Source organism: Eschrichtius robustus, chromosome X (assembly GCF_028021215.1).
Source record: "Eschrichtius robustus isolate mEscRob2 chromosome X, mEscRob2.pri, whole genome shotgun sequence".
Taxonomy (NCBI): Eukaryota; Metazoa; Chordata; class Mammalia; order Artiodactyla; family Eschrichtiidae; genus Eschrichtius; species Eschrichtius robustus.
In genome coordinates, this window is record NC_090845.1 from 85,907,883 (window position 1) to 85,929,759 (window position 21,877).

Below are 21,877 nucleotides of genomic sequence, written 5' to 3' on the forward strand. Positions count from 1 at the left end.
GGGTTCCTGTTTTAACACATCCTCACCAACACTTGTTATTTCCCATTTTTTTGGCAATAGCTATTCTAGTGTGCATGAAATGGTGTCTCATTGTGGGTGCTTTAAAAAATGCTATTATAAATGGAATTGTTTTCTTAATTTCCTTCCAGATTGTTCATTGATGGTACATAGAAATACAACTGATTTTTGTGTGCTGATTATGTATCTTGAAACTTTGCTGAATTCATTTATTAGCTCTAACAGTATTTTTGGTGGATTATTTAGTGTTTTCTGCATATAAAATCATGCCATCTGTAAACAGAGACAGTTTTTTTTTTTTTTTTTTTTTTTTCTTTTCCAATTTGGATGCCTTTTATTTCTCTTTCTTGCCTAATTTCTCTGGTTAGAGCTTCCAGTACTATGATGGATAGACTTGGTGCAAGCAGGCATCCTTGCCTTGTTCTTGTTCTTAACAGGTATGCTTTCAGTCTTTCACCATTGAGTATGATGTCAACTGTGACTTTTTCATATATGACCTTTATCATATTGAGAAAGCTTCCTTTTACTCCTAGTTTAAAGAGTATTGTTTTCTCACACATGTGTGTTGGATTTTGTCAAACGCTTTTCATGCACTAGTTGAAATGATCATGTGAGGTTTTTTTTCCCTTCATTCTATTAATGTGGTATATTATATTGATTGGTTTTTGTATGTTGAATCACCCCTGCATTCCAACTATTGTTTTACAACTGTCTGTTTCTTCAATTCTGTCAATTTTTACTTCATATATTTTGGAGCTCTGTTCTTAGATGTGAGTATGTTTATAATTATATCTTCTTGATGGGTTGAAACTTTTATTAATATATAATATCTTGTTTGTTATCATTTTGTGATTTAAAGTCTATTTAGTTTGACAATAATATAGACACCTCAGCTTTTTTTTTTTGGTTACTGTAATATAGACACTTCAGCTTTTTTTTTTTTTTGGTTACTGTTTATATGCAATATCTTTTTCCATCCTTTTCAACCACCTTTTGTCTTTTTATTGAAAGTGAGTCTCATGTAGACTGCATATAGAAGATATATGTGTTTATTTATTTATTTACTTGTTTTATTGGGGTATAATTGACACATAGCATATCAATTTCAGGTGTAAAACATAATGATTCAGTATTTGTATAATTGTAACATGATCACCACAATATGTCACCATACATACAGAAATTTTCTTCTTTTTTTTTTCTTTTGATGAGGACTTTTAAGATCTACTGTCTTAGAACTCTCAAATATGCAATACAGTATTAATAACTACAGTTACCATGCTGTATGTTACATCCCCATGTCTTGTTTTATAGCTGGAAGTTTGTCCCTTTTGACCCCGCTTCACCTATTTTGCTCCCCACTCCCCCCCTCCAGCAACCACCAGTCTGTTCTCTGCATCTATCAACTTGGTTTTTGGTTGTTGTTTTGTTTTTGTTTTTTTAGAGTCCACACGTAAGTCAGATCATATGGTAGTTGTCTTTCTCTGTCTGACTTATTTCACTTAGTATAATGCCCTCAAGGTCCGTCTGTGTTGTTGCAAATGGCAAGGTTTCATTCTTTTTTTAGGGCTGAATAGTATTCCATTGTGGCATGCACGCACGCGCGCGCAGGCGTGTGTGTGTGTGTGTGTGTTGTATCATCTTCTTTATTCATTCATCCATTAATGGACACAGGTTGTTTTCATACCTTGGCAATTGTAACTAATAGTGCATTGAACATGGGCATACTGATATCTCTTTGATATAGTCACTTCATTTTCTTCAGATATATACCCAGAAGTGGAATTGCTGGATTATAAGATAGTTCTTTTTTAAATTTTTTGAGGAACCTCCTTACTGTTTTCCATAGTGCCTGTACAAATTTACATTCCCACCAACAGTACATAATATTTGTTTGTTTTTAACTCTATTCTGCAAAACTCTTTCTTTTAATTGGAGAGTTTAATTCATTTACATTTAAATTAATTATTCATAAGGAAGGGCTTTTTCCTGCCATTTAGCTGTTTTCTGTATGTTTTACATGTTTTTGTTCCTTAATTTCTCTATTATTATCTATTTTTGTAGTTAGTTGTGGTTTTTTTTTTGGTAGCCTACTATTTTGATTCTTCTCTTTATTCTGTGTAATTTTTAGTTATTTTCTTAGTAATTACCTTAGGGATTAAAATTAACATCTTAAACTTATTACAACCTAGTCTTAATAATAAAAACTTAATTTTAATAATATACAAACACTGTGTTCCTGTACATTTTTCTCCCTTTATATTGCTGTTGTCATAGATTACATGTTTATACATTATATGCCCATTAACAAAGATTTATAATTATTGTTTTATGCACTTTCCTTTTAAATCATGTAGGAAAAAAAAGAGGAGTTACAAACCAAAGTACAATAACATTGACTTTTATATTTATCTATGTAGTTACCTTGCTCTTTATTTCTTCTTATGTCTTTGAGTTACTTTTTGGTGTCATTTCATTTCTGCTTGTAGGACCTCCTTTAGTATTTCTGTCAGGACAGGTTTGCTAGCAATAAATTATCTCTTTTGTTGTTGTTGTTAATTTGGGAATGTCTTAGTTTTTCATTCTTGGAGGAAGATGGTTTGGTGGATATAAAATTCTTATTGATAGTCATTTATTTCAGCACTTTAAATATGTTATCTCACTACCTTTTGACTCCTATGGTAGAAACCATATATTAATCCTATTGAGGCTCTATTAAATGTGACAATTCACTTCCCTATTGCTGCTTTAAAAATTCTTTTTCTACATTTTGACAGTTTGATTAGGAAGTGTCTCAGAGTGGACCTCTTTGATGTCCTGCTTGGAGTTAATGAGCTCTTTGGATGTGAATATTTATGTTATTTCATCAGAGTTAGGAAGTTTTCAACCATTATTTCTTCATATATTTTTTCTGCCCCTTTCTCTTCTGGGAATCCTGTGATGTACATGTTGGTGTGCTTGGTGTCCCACAGATCCCTCAGGCTCTGTTTATTTTTCTTCATTCTTTTATCTTTCTGTTCCTCAGACTGAATCATTTCAATTTCCTTATCTTCAAGTTCATCAATCCTTTCTTCTGCCTGCTCAGATCTGCTGTGGAACCCCTCTAGTAAATTTTTCATTTCAGTTATTGTACTTTTCACTTCCAGAATTTCTTTTGGATTCCTTTTTGTAATTTCTGTGTCTTTATTGATATTCTCATTCTGTTCATAACATCATCCTCCTGATTTCCTTTAGTTATTTGTCCATAGTCTCCTTTAGCTCATTAAGCATGTTTAAGACAGTTGATTTAATATTTTTGACTAATAACTTTAAAGTCTGAGCTTCTTTAGGGATAGTTTCTGTCAAATTCTTTTTATTTTCCCCTTCACAGGCCCTGTTTCCTGTTTCTTCACGTGCTTCGTAATTTTTTTTTGAGAACTGGACATTTGAATATACTATAACTCTGGGAATCTGATTCTGCCACTCCTTACAGACTGCTGATTTTTGTTTGCTGAAAGTGGTAGTGTGTATTCCTTGTGTGTGGTCATTGTAGTTTGGGTTTCATTATCTCTTCTGTCAGCCAGTGACCTGACAAAGATTTCCTTAAATATCTGGTTCCAAAAAGCAGGAGAGGTGTTTCTATCTGTTTAAATCTTCCAATAGATGCTATCAGGGAAAGCTGCTGCAACCAGAGAATGTTGAAACCAAGGCAAGCATCTGCCAAACCAACCAAAACTCAGATCTCCAAATTTCGGAGAACAACGTCCCCACTGCTCACCCTGGCATCAGCCGTCCCCTTTGGCACTATCTTCACAGTGGTGCTGAGGAATAGTATATGGTATCTGTTTTATGCATGTCATTCTCTTACCAGAGTCTCTCTTTATCAAACACTTCCCTTGTTGTAATTATCCAGTCAGGTTCCACAGTTCTGAAATAGTTTATTAAATCACTCTTTCCAGCTCAGTGGCTGCTTTGATGGAGGGATCAATCTCTGGAGCTTCCGTCTCTGCCATTTTTCATCAACTCTACTTTCTTAAATCTTTGTTTCCTGCTTTCTTCCCTTTCATGTGCCTTTTTAAATTCCATACAGATCCCCAAAACGTTGGTTGCAAGTTAATGTGATGATAGTTAGAACTGTACCAAAGTCCAAGATAAGCTAGGTTGAGAAGAATTCATTAATTTTGTTTCTCTTAGGCATCAAACTTGAACATGCATCAGACTTCATCACTTTTTCTTGGTTCCGCATTAAAGTTGGAATGTATTATGTACTTAAATACAGATATTGTATATATATATTCAAGTTGTTCTGAAAGGTAGTTTTAATGTGCTTGAATATTTTAGTTGGGCTGCACACTTGTCCCTCAGACTCAGTGTTGGACTCTTATGTGGCCAGCTGTGAGGTGGTAAAGCTTAAATAGCTGGGAAAATGATGTATGGACTTTAGGGGCCAAGGCTAGGCTTGTTTCTTGATAACTGTATTGGAAATTAGGAATCACATAGAAGAACAGAATAGAAAAAAAGAAAAAAATACAGATATTGTAAATAATGGGAGATTAATTTTTACAGGCTTGGTGCGGTTTATAAGATTGAAGATGATTCCCAATTTTGCCAATTATGAAGAGTAGAGTTGATTATTATTATTATTATTACCCATGAGTTAATTCTACATAGTATTTTTCTGTTTTTTATATAGATTGACTAATTACCAGGACAGGAAATAAAACTTAAAAATTATGCTATGTGTTTAAGGCCCAGAAAGTTAGTCAGTTTTGGATTGTTATTTATTGTCATATGATTTTTTAATTTAACATTTATGTGCTGTAGTGCATAGACACCAAACATGTTTATGTATTTATTCACATTAAACTGTCATTCATTTTTTGGTTAAGTTTTTGGGAAGAAGGGGAAGATACACTGGTACTATGGCAGAACCACAATCAGAAATTTATCCACTCTTCTAGTTAATCACTTTTAGAGTTGTTAATGCATGTTTAATAATCCTAATCATGAAATACTAAACTTTTATGCTTTTATTTCTTTTTAGAACCTTATAAAACATCTTCCTGAGCAGAAGGTACTCAATGAATTAGCACAGCTGAAGAATGAATATGATGACCTTTGTGAGCCTGAACAGTTTGGAGTTGTGGTATGTATCTAGCCTAAGGGCCCACAAACTCAGCTTGGAGGTAACACTTATCAAACACAGTGAAAAAAAAAAAAAAAGACATTTCAATCGCTGATATTTTTTTCTACTGTATAATAACTACATAACTTAATATAACATTAGCTGTCAGGAAAAAAAATCCTTGTTTATTATTTATAATATTATTGAAAACTAAAGAAATTAAGATTTACCTTATGAAATACCTCTAGACATCTCGTGGGCCTTCCTCTATATCAGTGCTGATATTAATATATGAAAAATAATACATATTATTGTATTGACTGTTTTTTCTTCTATTTAGATCTTGATGCTAGAATTTAGCCCTAAAAGAGTTAGGCTAAGAATAAGGGTGGAAACTAGATAATTAGTAATGTTCTGGAGACTGTTTTCTGTGGTATATATTGTATTAGAAAAAGCACAAGAATTTTCAGATATCCCATAGAGTGTCAATAATTGATTGAAAGCTTTACATACACTGTTTCAGCTGGAAAGAAAATTTCATAAATACACATCATGCTTTACCATGGTTAAATAATTATTGGAATGAATTATGTTTTCTTATCTCCTCTTCATTTTAAGGGGTACAAAAGATGACTAGGTATAAATATGTATTAAAAAATATAGTTTTATATACATGTGTATATATATACATATACCTATATATACATATGCATATATATATGTTTTTAGCTTTCCCCAAAACCTCTATTCAAGTAATAGGGAAAAATAAAAAAAGATGGTGGGAAAGAGGGCATGATGATTTATTTACTTTCTTAGAGAAAAGCTATTTTTGACTTAGGTGTTCCATACAAGTTTGTTTGCCATGTGAACAAACAGTTCTATTACAGCTTTCAGTTTTACCCTGGCTCTCTGACCATTTTCCATCTGCAGACTAAGACTACTTAAAATTACCGCCGGACCCGATAGTCAAACACTGTCTGCTTCATCTGAAATATTGGGTTGGCCAAAAAGTTCGTTCGGGTTTAACCTCTTTAATAGTAATGTATTTGAATTGATCTGATTTGGTACTTTGCAATTTAAAAATCGTGTTTAAAATCAAAATGTGATAGATGGAACAGAGTATGTTCCTTTTGAACATATGCAGTAACTGCTTGATCATATTTAGAGTTTATTAATTTTCAGATATGGCATTGCATATGCTGATGTAGGAGGATTCTGTCAAATCCTTGAAAAGCAAATCAGGAATGTATATTTAGGGTGAGATAGAGCATGTAAAGGTACCTGAGGAAGAGATATCTCTCGTTTTTGAATTAGGCAAATTAATCAACTAAACTGGCCAGATATTATTTACTAAGTAGCAGCACTTTAACACAATATTAAATAGTAAAATTTTCTAGACCAAAGTCCACACTTGAAACTTAAGCTACTTGAATTCATATTATAATTGAAGCAAGGCTATATACCATCTGAGAATTCAGCTGTGCCATGGTGGTTATGAGTTTTACAGTAGGTACACTACACAATTTCTCTGAAGCCATTTTTTTTTCTGAATGCAGTTTATCTTGGAAGATGTATTAGTTTGCCAAGCAAATCCTTCAAGAGGAATATCCTTGGTACCACACTGAGGAAATGAAGTTTGGGGACATAAAAAGCAATATAGCTTCTGAACTCAAAGCAAAGTAGAAAATGGAAGAGATTTCTTGTTTGTGCACATAACCATAAATAATTCTGGGGCTGTGAACATGAAGTCACCTGGTCCTCTTATTTACTCTCCCCATCCTTAGCTACATGTCTGTAGGGGAGATAGTCAAGGACATTACAAAGTAGTTTATGCTATGTAAATTACCTAAGGCAGTATCAATCAGGATGCGCCAAATAAAGTTTAGGTCATCTCTTATATATCTAGCAAAAAGATTCTTGAAATAATGATATGACTCAGTCTTTTAACTATATATGTAAGCATGTATATCTTGTATATAATAGATAGTAGATAAGTGTTTTTTGAATTGAATTATAGGAAAATTATTCAAACCAAGTATGAGCCTGAGATTAAAAATAGCATAGTTTAGATCTCTAAAAGTAAAAATTATGTTCAAATATATTTCTCCAGGTCTATGCTGAAATTAAATTCACTTCTGTCTGGAAACGCCCAAATACTTTTTAATCCTCAAAATATATTGACAGCCTACATTTAGGACAACTTTGGAAATGCATAGAATCATCTGCCCTAATGAGAAAGGCTCCAAACTGGTTGTCTTACTTCTGCTTTCTTCCCCCATCAAAAGTATTAGTGTAGTCATCTTAAAATCTATATTAATCTTATGATTTCTGTATTAAAACCCTTCAGTGTCTCCCAGAGTTTACAGAATAAAACCTGAGCTCCTTTGCATTCTCATTCTGCCTCTAACTCTCTAGCTTTATGCCTCCCTGTTCTCTTTGGTGAACTGAGCGAATTGGTGTCTTTATGACATTTTAGCTTTTACCTCGGCGGGACTTTCTTTGCCATTTCAGCAGTTATTTTACTTGTTCCTATTCAGTGGTCTTTCATTTTTCCATAGCGGCTATACCCTATACCGTATCTTACCTGCTTTCCACAAGTCTTCACTCCCTCCCCTCCCCATTCTTTTCACTTACTACAAACAACCTAATCTCTTACCAGGGAAAAGGGAAAGCACCTAGGCTTCAGAACTTCCAACATCTCTCCTACCTACAGTTATCTCTACCCGTATCTTTTATTAGCTTCCTCTCTGTCAAACCTTAAAAAAAGGGATACTTTATTATCACTAATACTATTGTTGTCATGATTAGTGATAGAAACAAGAATGTATTGAGGTGTTACTGTGTCTGATTCTATGCTAAGTGTTTTTACATTTACCATCTCATGAATTCCTCACGGCCCTATGAGATTGGCACTATTATTAGCTTCACGTTACAGATGAAGAAACTGAGGCCAAGGAAGGCTGGGGACCTTGTCCAAGGTTACATAGTAAGTAGTAGGTACAGAATTCAATCCCAGGCAATCTGACATCATGGATTGTGATTTTAACCACTGTACTGAACTGGTGTGTGCACGTGTGTACACGTCCACGTGTGTGTGAGATAGTCTACTACATACTAATTTACTTATCTCTGTTTAAGGCATTATTATCCCCTGCCTACTCTTGTTCTGTTATTCTGTTGCCTCTTCAATTCGTCAGTCTCCACTCTGCCCTTCTCTTCAGAAGAAAAACATCTTCTTAAGTCATTCACTGCCTAAAAATGTATGAATGGATAGCTGGATGGATGGATGGATGGATGGATGGATGAATAAAAATCCTTCACTGGCCCTGAGGTCCATGATAGCTACTGCCCTCTCTTTATTACCTAGCATCAGTTTTTTCAAAGATTAGTGTATTTGTTCTCTACTTCCTTACCTCTAGTTACTATTTAGCAAACAGCAATCAGAATTCTGCCTTAAACAATGCATTGAAACTGATCTAGAAGAGATCATTAATTACCTCCTAATTGTATCTAAAATATACATCGGTTCTACTCACTTCTCTTTTTCTGTGCCGTCACCACTTTAGCCCAAGCCAGCATCATCTTTCCCTTAACCATTATAATATACTTTTAGCCTGTTTTTTCCCCTTATACTTTTGCCGTTTTCCAAGTCAGTCTTGGCACAGCCCTCGATGTGACATTTCTAGAGCACATTTGTGTTGCATCATTATTTATCTGCTTAAAGCATCAGTGAGTTGTTTTTTGAATTTACCATGCTCTTTCCTGCCTTTGGACCGTTACACACATTGCTCCCTCTTACTCCCACTCGCTGCCTGCCTCTCTCCTGCTTATTCGAGTTTCCGCTTAAATTTCATTCTCTCCGTGATGCCTTCACTTACCTATCAATCAAAATTAGGTCTCCCTATTAAACTCTCTCAGAGCACCTTTTTTCTTTTCCTTTCTCATGGTTTTTAATTAAATATTTAATTGCGAGATTATTTATTGACTATCTATAACCCCTGCTAGATTGCAACTTCTTTAAGTATATGTGTCGTATTGATTTAATTCACGTGACATATACTTACCAAATGTTTGTTGACTGTATTAGCTTGAATGCCAAATCAAGTGGGCTCTTTTCAGTCCTAATTCTGTATCCATATGGCACTTGATAACATTGAAGAATTTAGATTCCTTACTGAGTCCTTTTCTTTCTTTGCCTTCTCTAGAGATAAATACTCTTTCCTAATTTTACACCTATCACCCTTGCCAGTGTCCTGTAGAGTTTCCATTAGTATATAACTTCCTGGATGATAAAAACAAAATCTCATCAGTTAGGGATAGACATATGCCAGAAGTGTGATTACTCCTGCAAGATTCATTAAAATCATCATCAAACAAAAAACAATAAAATTGGCAAGACTAGGGAAAAATCTGGCTTTGACTTTTTGAAAGAAATAAACTTACCTGAGACAGTGACTGGGCTGCTAAGCTTTCTCTAAACTTTTTGGGTGTTTTGTTTTCTTTCTTTCTTTTTTTTTAAAGCAGCCGTATCATTGGGTTTGCTTATATTCACATGTAATGAGTTAAAAAGAAACCAAAAAAAAAAAAAAAAAAAAAAGAAAAGAAAAAGAAAAAGAGCGAGAGCAAGAGAGAGAGAGAGAGAAAAGAAACAAATAAAAAAACTAGCATATCCCTCTTCCCAGGAGGTCTTCCCAAGCAGACCTCCTGGGAAGAGGGGTATGCTAGTTCCCACACCTTCTATGATCAATAATCCTTTTCTTTAGGGGGGTATATTGGCTGCATAGCTTCCCACTGACTTGTCCTCCAACCTGCCTCACACAGAATTGAATTTGGTACATTGTTGTAATTATGTGCTGTACCTTTACTGGGAATAAAGCACAGATCTTTGAAAGCTCTGCCAGTTAGAACCCCCAGCAGGAGCTTTTAGATTCTTCTGAGTGTGTTTGCAGCTCAGCTGTTCTTAAACCTCAGAGCGACGGAAACTCCCACTTGTCTTGCACTGAGGATGGAGACCCATACTATGTGTATCTATTAAACTAACACATCTTCTGAGAAAAAGAAGGCAATAATTAGTTCTCTTGGTAATCCGTACTTTGTTTTTCTGACCTCAAAAATTACCCATATTTTTCAATTAAAAACATTCTAAAGCTATAATCTAAGAAAAAGATGTTGAGATAGCCTTGTGCATAAAAACATTTATAATGAAAAGCCAAGATTATGTGATACTGCTGACAGCACATTTAATTTTTTTTTCTTTCTCTACATAAATATGTGAAGGCAGGAGGAGTGGATTTATGCCTATTGTTGGAAGTACAACTATAAAGTCAGTGTGCTTTTTAATTTTTTTAAAGTCCTCTAAGAGCTTATGAGCTCTATTCCAAGATAGCTTAACCAGGTGAAAAGGAAATTCTTAAAAGCTTTTTTTTTTTTCTCCTACGTATCATCAAAGGCAATTAGTTTGGATGGAAAATTGTAGCTCTTCTGTGCCATTAATATTAAATTATTCAGGTTTGCATATTCATTGGGAAAATTGCATTTTTCTTTATCTGCTTTCATTCAAAGTGTTCAGTGTTTTGATATGTAATGCCTTGATTGTTTCTATTTTCATTCCTTCTGTAAATATGAATGCTAGCTCTTACTTCCAGATGTGCATTCATTTTATCTGAAAAAAAGCTGGTTTAATAATTGTGAGATCAAGTAAAAGAAAACTCACCATGACTCGTTCTCAAATCCATGTATTCAGGTTCTTGTTCATTTCATTAACTTCTCATAATAGTCCATTTTGTGACAAGATTGCTTATTTCCATCAGCTTTTGCAATAAAATGAGGTAAAATAAAACTACCTGAAAACTGAATATTCAGATTAAGTCTGGGGATGTCAATCAATTTTGCTATTGATTGCTTTTCATTAAATTTTTTAAAAATAAAAAATTAACCCCTTTTCCTTCTCCATATATCAGTAATCCATAAGATAGCAGCATAGCATTACCATTACAGATGCTCTGATGGCCGTTCTTGGCTTCAGACAGTTGTTTTCAGAAGGATGTTTTGAAATTCTTGCTCCAATTCTTAGTGTAATTCTTCTGAGTTTCCAGTGTCTCTTGGGGCCGACATTGTTACCATTTTCTGTTCCAGACTGTAGATGAGTAAATGTTTGTTGATGCATAATTTCCACATATCATTCTATTTGGGGAAAATATTCTCTATCAGCATATCATTGCTTTTCTGGGGTACAGTCAGTTTTCAACACTCCGTTTTTCCAAAGCCTCATATTACAGATCAACCATGGCTCTTATCTCTCCTGATATCTAATACACAAACATTTGCCATTGGCTCCATACAGCAGATGTACCTGTATTGATGATTTTGTGCAGTCCAAGTACTAGGTGTACTGCAGAAAGTACAGCAGTGAGCAGTAGAGAGCCTAGTCTGGAGGGGGTTATGTCTAAATAGGATAGTAAAATGATTTATTTAACAGAGAATCACAGATGTCCTTGCTTTATTTCCATACTTCCAGGCAGACTTTTGCTCAGTCATGGAGTCTGGATCTCACAACTTTTATAGGCAGTTCTGCCTGCTTTCTAAGTTAAATCCACTCTTCTTTATTGTCACTTCGTTATCATCACCTTAATTATAGTCACTGATACAAAATTATTCTGTATATTCAATGTATCCATACATTGGATCCCAATAGTATTTAGGTATGGAGGGGACACCTTGTAACAGATGTATATTTCTTACAAATATATCTGTTAATTCCAATGAATTTTTAACATTATATGTTGAAGACCCTAGAAGATCAGTTATATTCACATATGATGGCAGTTGAAGGTGTGTTTCTTAGCAATGCAAAATGAAAGATAACAGAAATCCCCTTAAAGGTGAGCGACACGTGACTGCAGGAGTGGCATGTGGCTACCTCCTCCTCCTTCACACATGATTGTTACACTTGGGTCTTTTCTCTTTCTCTATGGATTCTTATGGTAGTATGGCAGAACATCAATATTCACCAGCTGCATAGGTAGTGAAGTGTATAAAATTCAAATTATATAAACAAAACTGTGTCTAACTCTTTGGGGAAATAACCCACTTGTAGCTGCTCTCACTAAAGCCGTCAGGGTACATTTTTTTCTTTTTAATATAGTGCAGATCAGCTAAAGAAATGATAGCTGCTTGATGTGATTTGACAGACAAGTATCTTGTAACACAAAAAAATCCCCTACATAATACAATACCTTGGTCACCAGCCCACAGCACTTCAAGGAATGAATTATAAAACAAAGGATGCCAGTCATCTAAAATGCTGCGAGGAACCACAAGGAAAAACAAACATACATTTCAGCCAAGTTTTTGTTATATTTCCTTATATCACTTAGGTGCATTCAAATGCCTTTACAAGACATGCACCTTTTAATAATTGTATCTGTGGCTGGGGATGTCGCTCAGTGCTTGCTATGATTTCTAAGCTTAGTTATCCAAGACATTCCCTTACACACTCAAATCCTCTAATGGAGATTCAACTATTGTCTATCAGTCTACCCTGGTCTGATCATAAAAATTCACACTTCTGATTGCAGCAAATTCTATTAGTATGATCAAAGCATACTGTTTTGTGGCTCCTGTAAAGAGATGCATCCATATAGTTTCACCTCCTCCATAATCCTCTTGATTTTTACAGTAACACATTTTCAGTGCTAACATTTCTAATAATAAATGTATATTATGCATTGAAACGGACTGAAGGGACCTCTGCGTGATATTTACAAAGTGTGAAATAGATAATGAGGGCCGTTCTTCACCAAGCCCTGGTAACACACATTCCTTAATTGTGGATGAGAGAAACTTTATCTCAGGTTTGGGAGAACAGTCAGGGACCATGGTACCTTCTTAGGAGTTTCTGAGGATGAGTAAAGAGGGTAATAACAACAATAGCTATTGTTTTAGAGTGCTTCCATTGTGTCAGCTACCATGACAGTAATGTTACACATAGGATCTCATTTAAGTCTTACTGCAACTTGCGTGAATGGCTTAAGGAATACATTTTACTGATGGGGACATAAAGTCTCAGAAACATTCAGTAACTTGGATTAGATCATAACTATAAAGTAACAGAAGTGTAGTTCAGGTCCAGGTCTGTATAACTCAAAAGTCCCTGTTTCTTCCACTACAATGTACCTTACAGGTCTAGAGAATGCAGAGAATGGTTTCTCTCCCTCTCTGAGGATTAAGGGGAAAAGTCTCTCAACCTACCCTTCAGAATAGTTATACGGGGCTCTGAATTCGGGCTAAGATTGAGCCTGGGCAATATCGTTGGGATGACACATTTGGTAGCTAATGACTTTACATAAGGAGTAGGGTACCCTCCTCCTGCCTCACATCAGCCTACTGTGACACCTCTTCACACTATGCATCTGCTTCCCAATCCAGCACTTTGCTGATATTGGAGTTTCTGTTTGTATGAATGAATACATCCACCCATCCATTTGTTTTACAGGATTTTTTTTTTTTTTTTCAAATCACCTATGATGTTTATCACCTGCTCTGCACTAAACTTTATTCTAGTGGGTAAATGAAGGAAGAAATTTTGCCAAGTCAGTGGTCAACTCTGATCCTCTTATGACGCACAACCTCTTCCCCAAATCAGGTTGACTGATGATAGATTATATCCAGTAACAGCAGTTCAACAAAGTTAATTCCCTAGCATTTCTGGTTTGACATCTTAGCTGAAGACATTATTTTGGGGACAGTAAAACATTACCGTCGGCTGTTAATTTTGTTCAATAGACAACCTGTCTGTCCTCCTTGGGAGGAGATCCGGAAAATGGTTAGTCAGCTAAGGAGTGCTTTTAAAATCAGTCAGCAAGTATTTGAATGTCTAATAAATGCAAGGACCCGCGCTAGGTGCTACACAAGGTCAAGTCTTTGATTCTTCTCTCTATACACTCTCCTCATCAACAACCTGCCTTTCACAACATCTATTCCAGTCACTCCCAAATCTGCCAACTCTAATACTTATCTCCTCCTAAACTCAAGGACTGAATTTCCAAATGCTACCAGATATCATAACAATACCTAAAACTCAAAATGCCAAGAAAGCAATATTATTTCCCTATTATAGAGGTGTCATTTTACTATTCATGTGAGGATTTGGAGGGGGGGAAGGCTGGAGGGATCAGGGAACATATTTAAATAGTCTATTTTAGTAATTCAACCTTGAAGTACATAAATTTTAAGCTTGAATGGTGAGAATTGAAAATAAGAACCAATTCTAAGAAATTCTTCAGGTTAAAATATAGGCAAGGAATGGTATTAAATTACATTGTCTTTACCAGGATTTGAATATGACTTCAAGATTTAGAGTCTTCATAGTGGGGATCTAATAGTGTCTTTGTTAATAATAAAATACACTGGTGTCTGAGAGGATGGTGAACCAAGTTCACTTAAATGCTAATAGAAATGTCTTGGTAACATCCAAGTAATATTTTTCACTTGTGAATCTCGCACTGTTTACCTCACCTTTCCATAACTCTAGAGGCAGAGACTAAAAAAGAAAGAAAGAATATATATGGATCATTTATTTGGCTCCTACCTAATTATCAAAACAAAACTGCTCGACAGGACTTTCCCCTACTTTGCAAATGAGGAAACTGAAGCAGAAAAATTAGGTGGATTAGTTTCACACAGTCTAACTATGCAAAAGTTGCTAGATTCAGTCCTTTGGTTGAATTTGCTACTAAGCTGTACCCTATCGGCCCCCACTGCCTTAGTCCCTGATTAGCTTACTGAAGTGTAGGCAGCAGATCAGGGGAAGCAAATTCATCTATCCTCGTTCTCTGAAACAAAAAAAACAAACAGTAAACTGCATCAAATCAGCATCTCCTTCAGCATTCATTAATGCCAACAACATTTTACCTCACAAAGGACTTTACACCTTGGAGCCATCTTTGACTTTCTCCTCCCATAACTGGTCATTTACTAAGTCCCATTGCTTTTTCCTTAATTCTGCCTCTTGTATCTATTGCTTCCTTTCCCTTCCTACTGTCAACATCCTAGGTCATTACCTGTTTCTAAGACCATTTGAAGACTTAACTAATGGTGTCCCTGCCCTTAATCTCTCCTTCAGCCACTCATACATACTGCTCTCAGTATGACTCAAGAGACGGCGTGGTGTAGTGGTTGAGAGTCTGGATTCTGTAGCCAGAATGCCTGAGTTCAAATCTCCAGATCTTCAACATACAATTTGACTCTGTGCTAGTTCCTTAGTATTTCTGTGTCTCACTTTCCTCATCTTTAGAATGAGACTAAGGCTAATAACCTTTTCCTAGGGTTGTTTTGAGAATCAAATCTGCATATATGTATATAACACATCTGTAGAAAAATGTCTGGCACAGAGTACTCAATAAATGTCATTCGCCGTTATTATTGTTATTATAATTACTAAAGTACACTTTTGGTCACATTATTTTGGTTGGAGCTGGTTTTGAAAAAAAAAAAAAAGATCAAATCCCTGCTCTTTGGGTTTGTAGGCCAAGGATTGAAATACAAAGCCCAGAAAGGATACAAATATGAATGAAAACAAGTGGTATTAGAACTGAAGCAAGACTAAAAGAAAATCTATATAAGCCTAGGGTTTAAATTCCTTGTGGATCTCAGACCAAGGCCACCCTGGTGAGCGGGGTTCCTACAAGTCCTACAGAGCATAGGCAGAAGGACAGGTATTTGGTGACTAGGACCTGGTCAAAATAGTTCTATGGCTTTTTTAACCATCAGGGAGACTGAAAAACTACTACTTCTGAAACATATAAAATGATAGGAAACATGCTTCTGTGCTAATGATAGCCAGTTAACAGTGAAAAGAAAGGAAAAATTAAGTGGGAAAGGATTTGGAGACAGTGGTAGAGGCATAAATGAAGGCAGAAAATGACATAGAAACTTAGATTCCCACACAAACATACACATGGAGATTTGCACATTCATGGAGACGTAGACTTTGGTGTGGTTAGCGTCCAATTTTATGGCCTTTACATGGAATCTTAAGGTACTTTGATCTAAATTCTGCCCCTAGGTATATACCTCATATATTCCTAACCTATAAACCTTTTCTCACAACTTCCTTTTGGTCCCCGTTTGTGTTTGCTTGCTCGCTTTCTCTCTCTCTCTCTACTTGTTTAATTTTTATCTATTTATCCATTTGTATCCCCTCTACTGTGTAGCCTTCATTAAACTTTGTAGTCATAGAGTTTAAAGTTTTCTCTTCTTTCAGTGAACATCTCCAGCACTTAATTTCTGTTTACCCATTTAGAATCATGGGCTGGTTCTATCGCTAGCTATAGTTTTCAAGTGATTGTGTTATGAGTTTTGAGGTATATTGGACACTTTCTGTGAGTAGATGGTGTGTCTTGTACTTACCATGCGAGTACTGAAGAAACAGTAGGATGCTGTTTGTTTGTTTTTTTAAGATTTTATTTATTTATTTATTTGGTTGCACCAGGTCTTAGTTGCGGCAGGCGGACTCCTTAGTTGCAGCTCCAGAGCTCCTTAGTTGTGGTATGCGAACTCTTAGTTGCAACATGCGTGTGGGATCTAGTTGCCTAACCAGGGATTGAACCTGGGCCCCTGCATTGGGAGTGCGGAGTCTCATCCACTACGCCGCCAGGGAAGTCCCAGTAGGATGCTTTGAATACTACCCTGATCGTATTTAAAAAAAGCTATTGATAAGTGATCCGACTTATGTAGGTATAGTAACAGGCGGATATTCCCAGCATACTTTTATAATCTGCCTATAAAAAGCATGAAAGCATGTGGGGGATTAGCAGACAGCAAAGGTTAATTTTTGGACAGGCAGACACCCATGGTTAATGTGAAAATTCATTTCAAAGAGTTAAAATGATAAATTATGCTTTGCTTTTGTATTAGAGCAGATAGGGTCTATTCAACAGCTCATTTTGCTGCTTTTGAAGGGTTCTTTGTGGCTTAAGGACTCTTGTTTATGCTATCAAATTCTTTTCATGTTGTCTACAGATATCTCATGCGTACACTGTGCCTGGCATTTGTATTTAAAAAGAAAACTAAGCTATACATGTAAAAAGAATAAATGTAATTAGGATTGTTAATAATTTCATTGTGTGTGTGCTTATGTTCTTATGTGTCTACCCTCCCGCCACCTCTCTCCCAGAATTCCTTTGGTGAATAAAAACTAGTGAAATGACTTGGAGTTTTGGGGAATTAAAGACTAAAAGAAATTATTATCATAGGAGCTATACCAAAGGGAATAGAGAATGTGCACCGATACTATGAAACAATTAATTAAAACCTAAGTTTAACTGTTTTGAAGAAAACCAATATTGAATAACGTACTTAAAAGTAAGTTCATGTGATTTTACCATAACTTAATTATTTAACATCAACATTCTGTCAAGTAGGTGAAATTCTTTAGAGCATATGTAAATATTTAATGCATTTTATTAATAGAAATCGTAGGTTTAAAATTATTAAATGCTCAATCAGAGCTAGTCTTCTGGTTTCAGACAGCATAGTGTGATATGTAATTTTTTTTTAGGAAATGTGGTTGCACTTACATTTTCTGTCATCGTGTACATTTTTTGTATGTGGCCCAACTATTCGCTCAACTCGATGTCATGTTTGTACATTTTTGTAGTTTGCCTCAGGGACAGATTTTTGGCAGTTTAAATGCTATTGATGACTAATGATTATGCAGTTAACATACAGCAACTGTTTAGCTTCAATAATATTTTCTTAATGCAGTAAGGATGATTTCATTTATTCCTTTAAAACTGAACAGCTATTTCTTTAAACTTTGAAAAAAAATTCCTTTGAAATGTATAAAACAAAGTAGAATAATATTTGTTAAAACCCAGATAGAATTCATTTTATTCAGAAGTTTTACAGTATTGTCTATAAAATGATCCCCACTAGAGAGAAGAATAACGGGCTTTATATGTATATTCTTATACAGCATTCCTTATCTTACAGATGAGCTCAGTGAAAATGTTGCGTCCTCGTCTCAATAGCATTCTTTTCAAGCTCACGTTTGAAGAACACGTAAACAACATCAAACCAAGCATCATAGCAGTAACTCTGGCCTGTGAAGAACTGAAGAAAAGTGAAAGCTTTAACAGACTTTTAGAGTTAGTTCTTTTGGTTGGAAACTACATGAACTCAGGCTCAAGAAATGCCCAGTCTTTGGGTTTTAAGATCAACTTTCTCTGTAAGGTAAGATAACACTTTATAATGCCAATTTACAGCAATAATCTCATCTACGAGAGGGGTCACTTTAAATAGCAATAGTACGTAAGCCCAAAAAAGTATCCTTTAAAAGGATGAATTTTATGGCATGTGAATTGTATCTAAATTAAAACAGATAAATGATTTTTAAAAACCTTACTGTAGTAAAATCTCAAAGACTGCAAATTCTTTTGTAGTACAGTACTCAGCTCTTGCTGATCAAATCTTTCTGGAGTTTTTAGGTCCAGAAAAATTGCTTTTATAAAGTAGATGCAATCTTGTATTTCAATCCCTTCAAACTTATTTTATGTCTCTCCAAAAAGTATTTGTGGAGCTAAATTCAATGAGGTGATAGCCAGAAATTGCCTTCTGAATATGCTTTGCTTTTTCTCCTCCAAGAAAATAATACTCTTTATTTTATAGTGTTGTGTTATTAAACTTATACTAGGTATCTAGTGCATTAACTAAAAGTTTTTAAAAAATCAAGTGGTAATCGTTTTATTGTTTTGATTATGCTTTAATTCTTGTGAAAAGTAAACAAAGAAACAGACAAGTGTAAAAGTGATGGTATATGTCCATTTCTAGGTTAGCACAAACCACCTTATTAAAGGAAAAGATCTGTCTGTTACACAAAGAAAACTGAACAGACTCTGAGGGGAAGGCCTGTAAGAAAGCTGGAGACAAAAATAAGTCTGAAAACAAGCGATGTATCTTTGACATCTCACCATTGTTTCACTGTTTTTTTTTCTTTCACATCTGTAAACATTACAGAACTTTGGTTAGTTCTTGAAGTATATTATTACAAGAATCCCCAATCTAGGAATGGATATAAATTTCTTTTCTATTCATGCATTAAATAGATGTGCATTGCGTATACATGGACTAGTATTTTAATATGTATCAAAAATGATTTGCTCCTGGTAGTTCTCACCCGGATAGACATAAAGAATAACATTTGTAGATAGTAGGATGCATAATGAAATTATGTCTGTTTACTCCTGGTTTATTTTTAAGGGGTGTAAGGAAAGAAAGCAAGGAAGATAGGGAAGATGGTCTGGCATGCTAGATTTTTGTCAAAAAAATATTTTTGGTCCCTCTTCTTATGATATTAAGGGACATGTGCAATTATTTGATAATACCAACAAGAATAAGGCTATGCTTGTAATAAATTAGAATAACTCACACACCGATTTGTAGGATAAACTAAATATTTAAGACTTTTTCATTTTATTGCACATCATGTATTCAACACTAGTAAAAGCATCTTTTATCAAGATGCTACTTGTTTAGAGTATACACTATAGGCACAGTGAGTTAATCTTAAAGTGTTCTTGGTTGGTGATTACAAAAATGTTATAAATTTAAAGAAAATATCATTGGAAATTTGTATTGTTACCTGTTTCACATTTAATTCATATAAAAAAGACATTTAAAACAAACTATCCTAATTTGAACAAATATGTACCTTCTTTAAGTGTCTTAATTTCACACTATCCAAATTAATTACATGAACTGATATTTTTGAGGCAAGAATGAATAAGTCATTTATACATAGGAACAAAAGATTATATTAATCTCACAGAAGGATTGTACAGTTGCATCTTGTATTTTGGAGAGAGGCTTCTTCCTGTCATCTACCTGTCAAATAAAAGTTCTTCCACACAGCGCTGGTCTGACATCTATCACTAGAGGTATGCTCAAAGGATTCAGCACAAAGATTTTTGCCAACTTCAAATAAAATAAAAAATAATCTTATGGGAAATACTAGCATGTAGTAATAGATGTTCTAAAAGAGAAAGAAGTGAATGTTTAAAAATCTTCTGCCCTCTCCCACTTTTCAGTAGGATTTTTATCTTCAGGGAAATACTTGTCATTAAGAAAGAAATGTCATATACATGTATGATATTCCCACAATATCTAGGATTAAAAGGATGCTCCTGGAATACAAAGGATTCTGAGTGGATGTAAATGTCTAAAATGACAGAAATTTACTGAAGTACATAGAAATAGTTAGTTTAGGTTTATAAACTGTTCGAAACTGAGTTAACTACTGATGTATGGTTAGCTAGAATTGGTGTTAGATTCCAGTTATATTGTAAAAGATTACTTGGTTGATTTCTCTCAGTGTTGTTTTTTTTTGTTTTTTTTGTTTTTTTGTTAAAAAAATAGCAGAGGGAACTTTCTTTGCAGGGCACAGATTATGCTTTTAAAACGATACCATTTACCTAATTAATATTCTAATGATAATTTCTTTTCTCGGTGAATTTAAAACTGTAATCTACCGCTTTTCACATGAAGCTATAGATTATGTTAAAATATTCACCTAGTTAAAAAGGAACCACAACATAAGCAGTTAAACTTATCAGATGTTTCTTGTAGTAAAGTAATATTAAAAATTCAGATGGTCACAATTAGCTCCTATAATATTTGGGAAGAAAAGGAAAACAGACGGGTTAACTTAAATGTCAAATATCACTAAAGGGCACCATTACTGTAAGTACTACCCTCACCACAAAATACTTTATTAATTTGCAGCAGTGTATTATCACTTTGTGAGTCACCAATCCAGGGTGCTGAACTGTAATAAAAATCATTTCTATGCAGATGAGTTTCCAATGTTAGCTTGGCCCCTGCTTGCCTGTTGGTTATTAAAATTCTAACCAATAGCAGTGTTGTACTTCAGGGCCGTTTGTTGTTTATGTTTTCAGTGTGTAATAACATATAATCTACATAAGAATGAAACATTAAAAATACTTAGCACTCCCTAGGCACTAAGCTTTGTGGGTATATCAGATAAGGATCTTTGTTTGCAGGCAACAGAAAGTGACTCTGCCTGATTTAAGCAAAAAATAGAATTTATAAGGAGGAGCTCAGCCAGAAACTGAGGAAAGGCTGAAGAACTTGGCCTTTAAAAGAGCAGCAATTATGGCAGCTTTGAGAATGCAGAGAGCAGGAATGAATGGAAAGTCTTTCCAGGAAGTTGCCTCTGGGGTATATTCCATTTTCTTCCTCCTTTCCTTGTATTTGATTCAAATTCTAATTAGAAAGAGAGACCAATTGGCCTGATGTAGATTATCAGAATACCCCTTGGCCAAGGGAGGGCAAAGAACCTTGATTGACAGTGCTACCAAGACTACTGTGATGGATGATTGGTCATGCCCTAAAGGAGGCTGTTACCAAGGATGAGGATACCAAAGGTTAGGGGCAGATGAAGGGATAAAAGCCAGGCCTGAACAAACAAAGGCAAAACAAAACAGATGGTTGGTATACCAGGGGATACAAACATTACAGAAGACACATAGAAAGCTTAAGGAGCTTGTGATACAGTTGAGTAGCCAGGAAATATACATACAGAATATTATGTAATGTCACAATATACTTCTAGCAATGAATATAAAAATTAATGGCCATTGAGATTACTTTCAGATTAGCAGGACTTCAAGAGGGAGGAATTTTTGGTGATGGGCGTGGCGGTGAGTGGTACTCATAAATTAGAACAGAAGGATCTTG

The 21,877-nt window shown here is 34.9% G+C and overlaps 1 protein-coding gene across 2 annotated transcripts in view; it reads left to right on the forward strand.

The window, feature by feature from the left end:
• Positions 1-21,877, forward strand: part of DIAPH2 (diaphanous related formin 2) — an 859,779-nt gene that overhangs the window by 422,137 nt on the left and 415,765 nt on the right. For both annotated transcript variants that reach the window (XM_068532463.1, XM_068532464.1), the window contains 2 exons: positions 5,042-5,143; positions 18,116-18,355. In XM_068532463.1, coding sequence (XP_068388564.1) covers positions 5,042-5,143; positions 18,116-18,355 — 342 coding nt within the window. The remainder of the gene's footprint in view (positions 1-5,041; positions 5,144-18,115; positions 18,356-21,877) is intronic.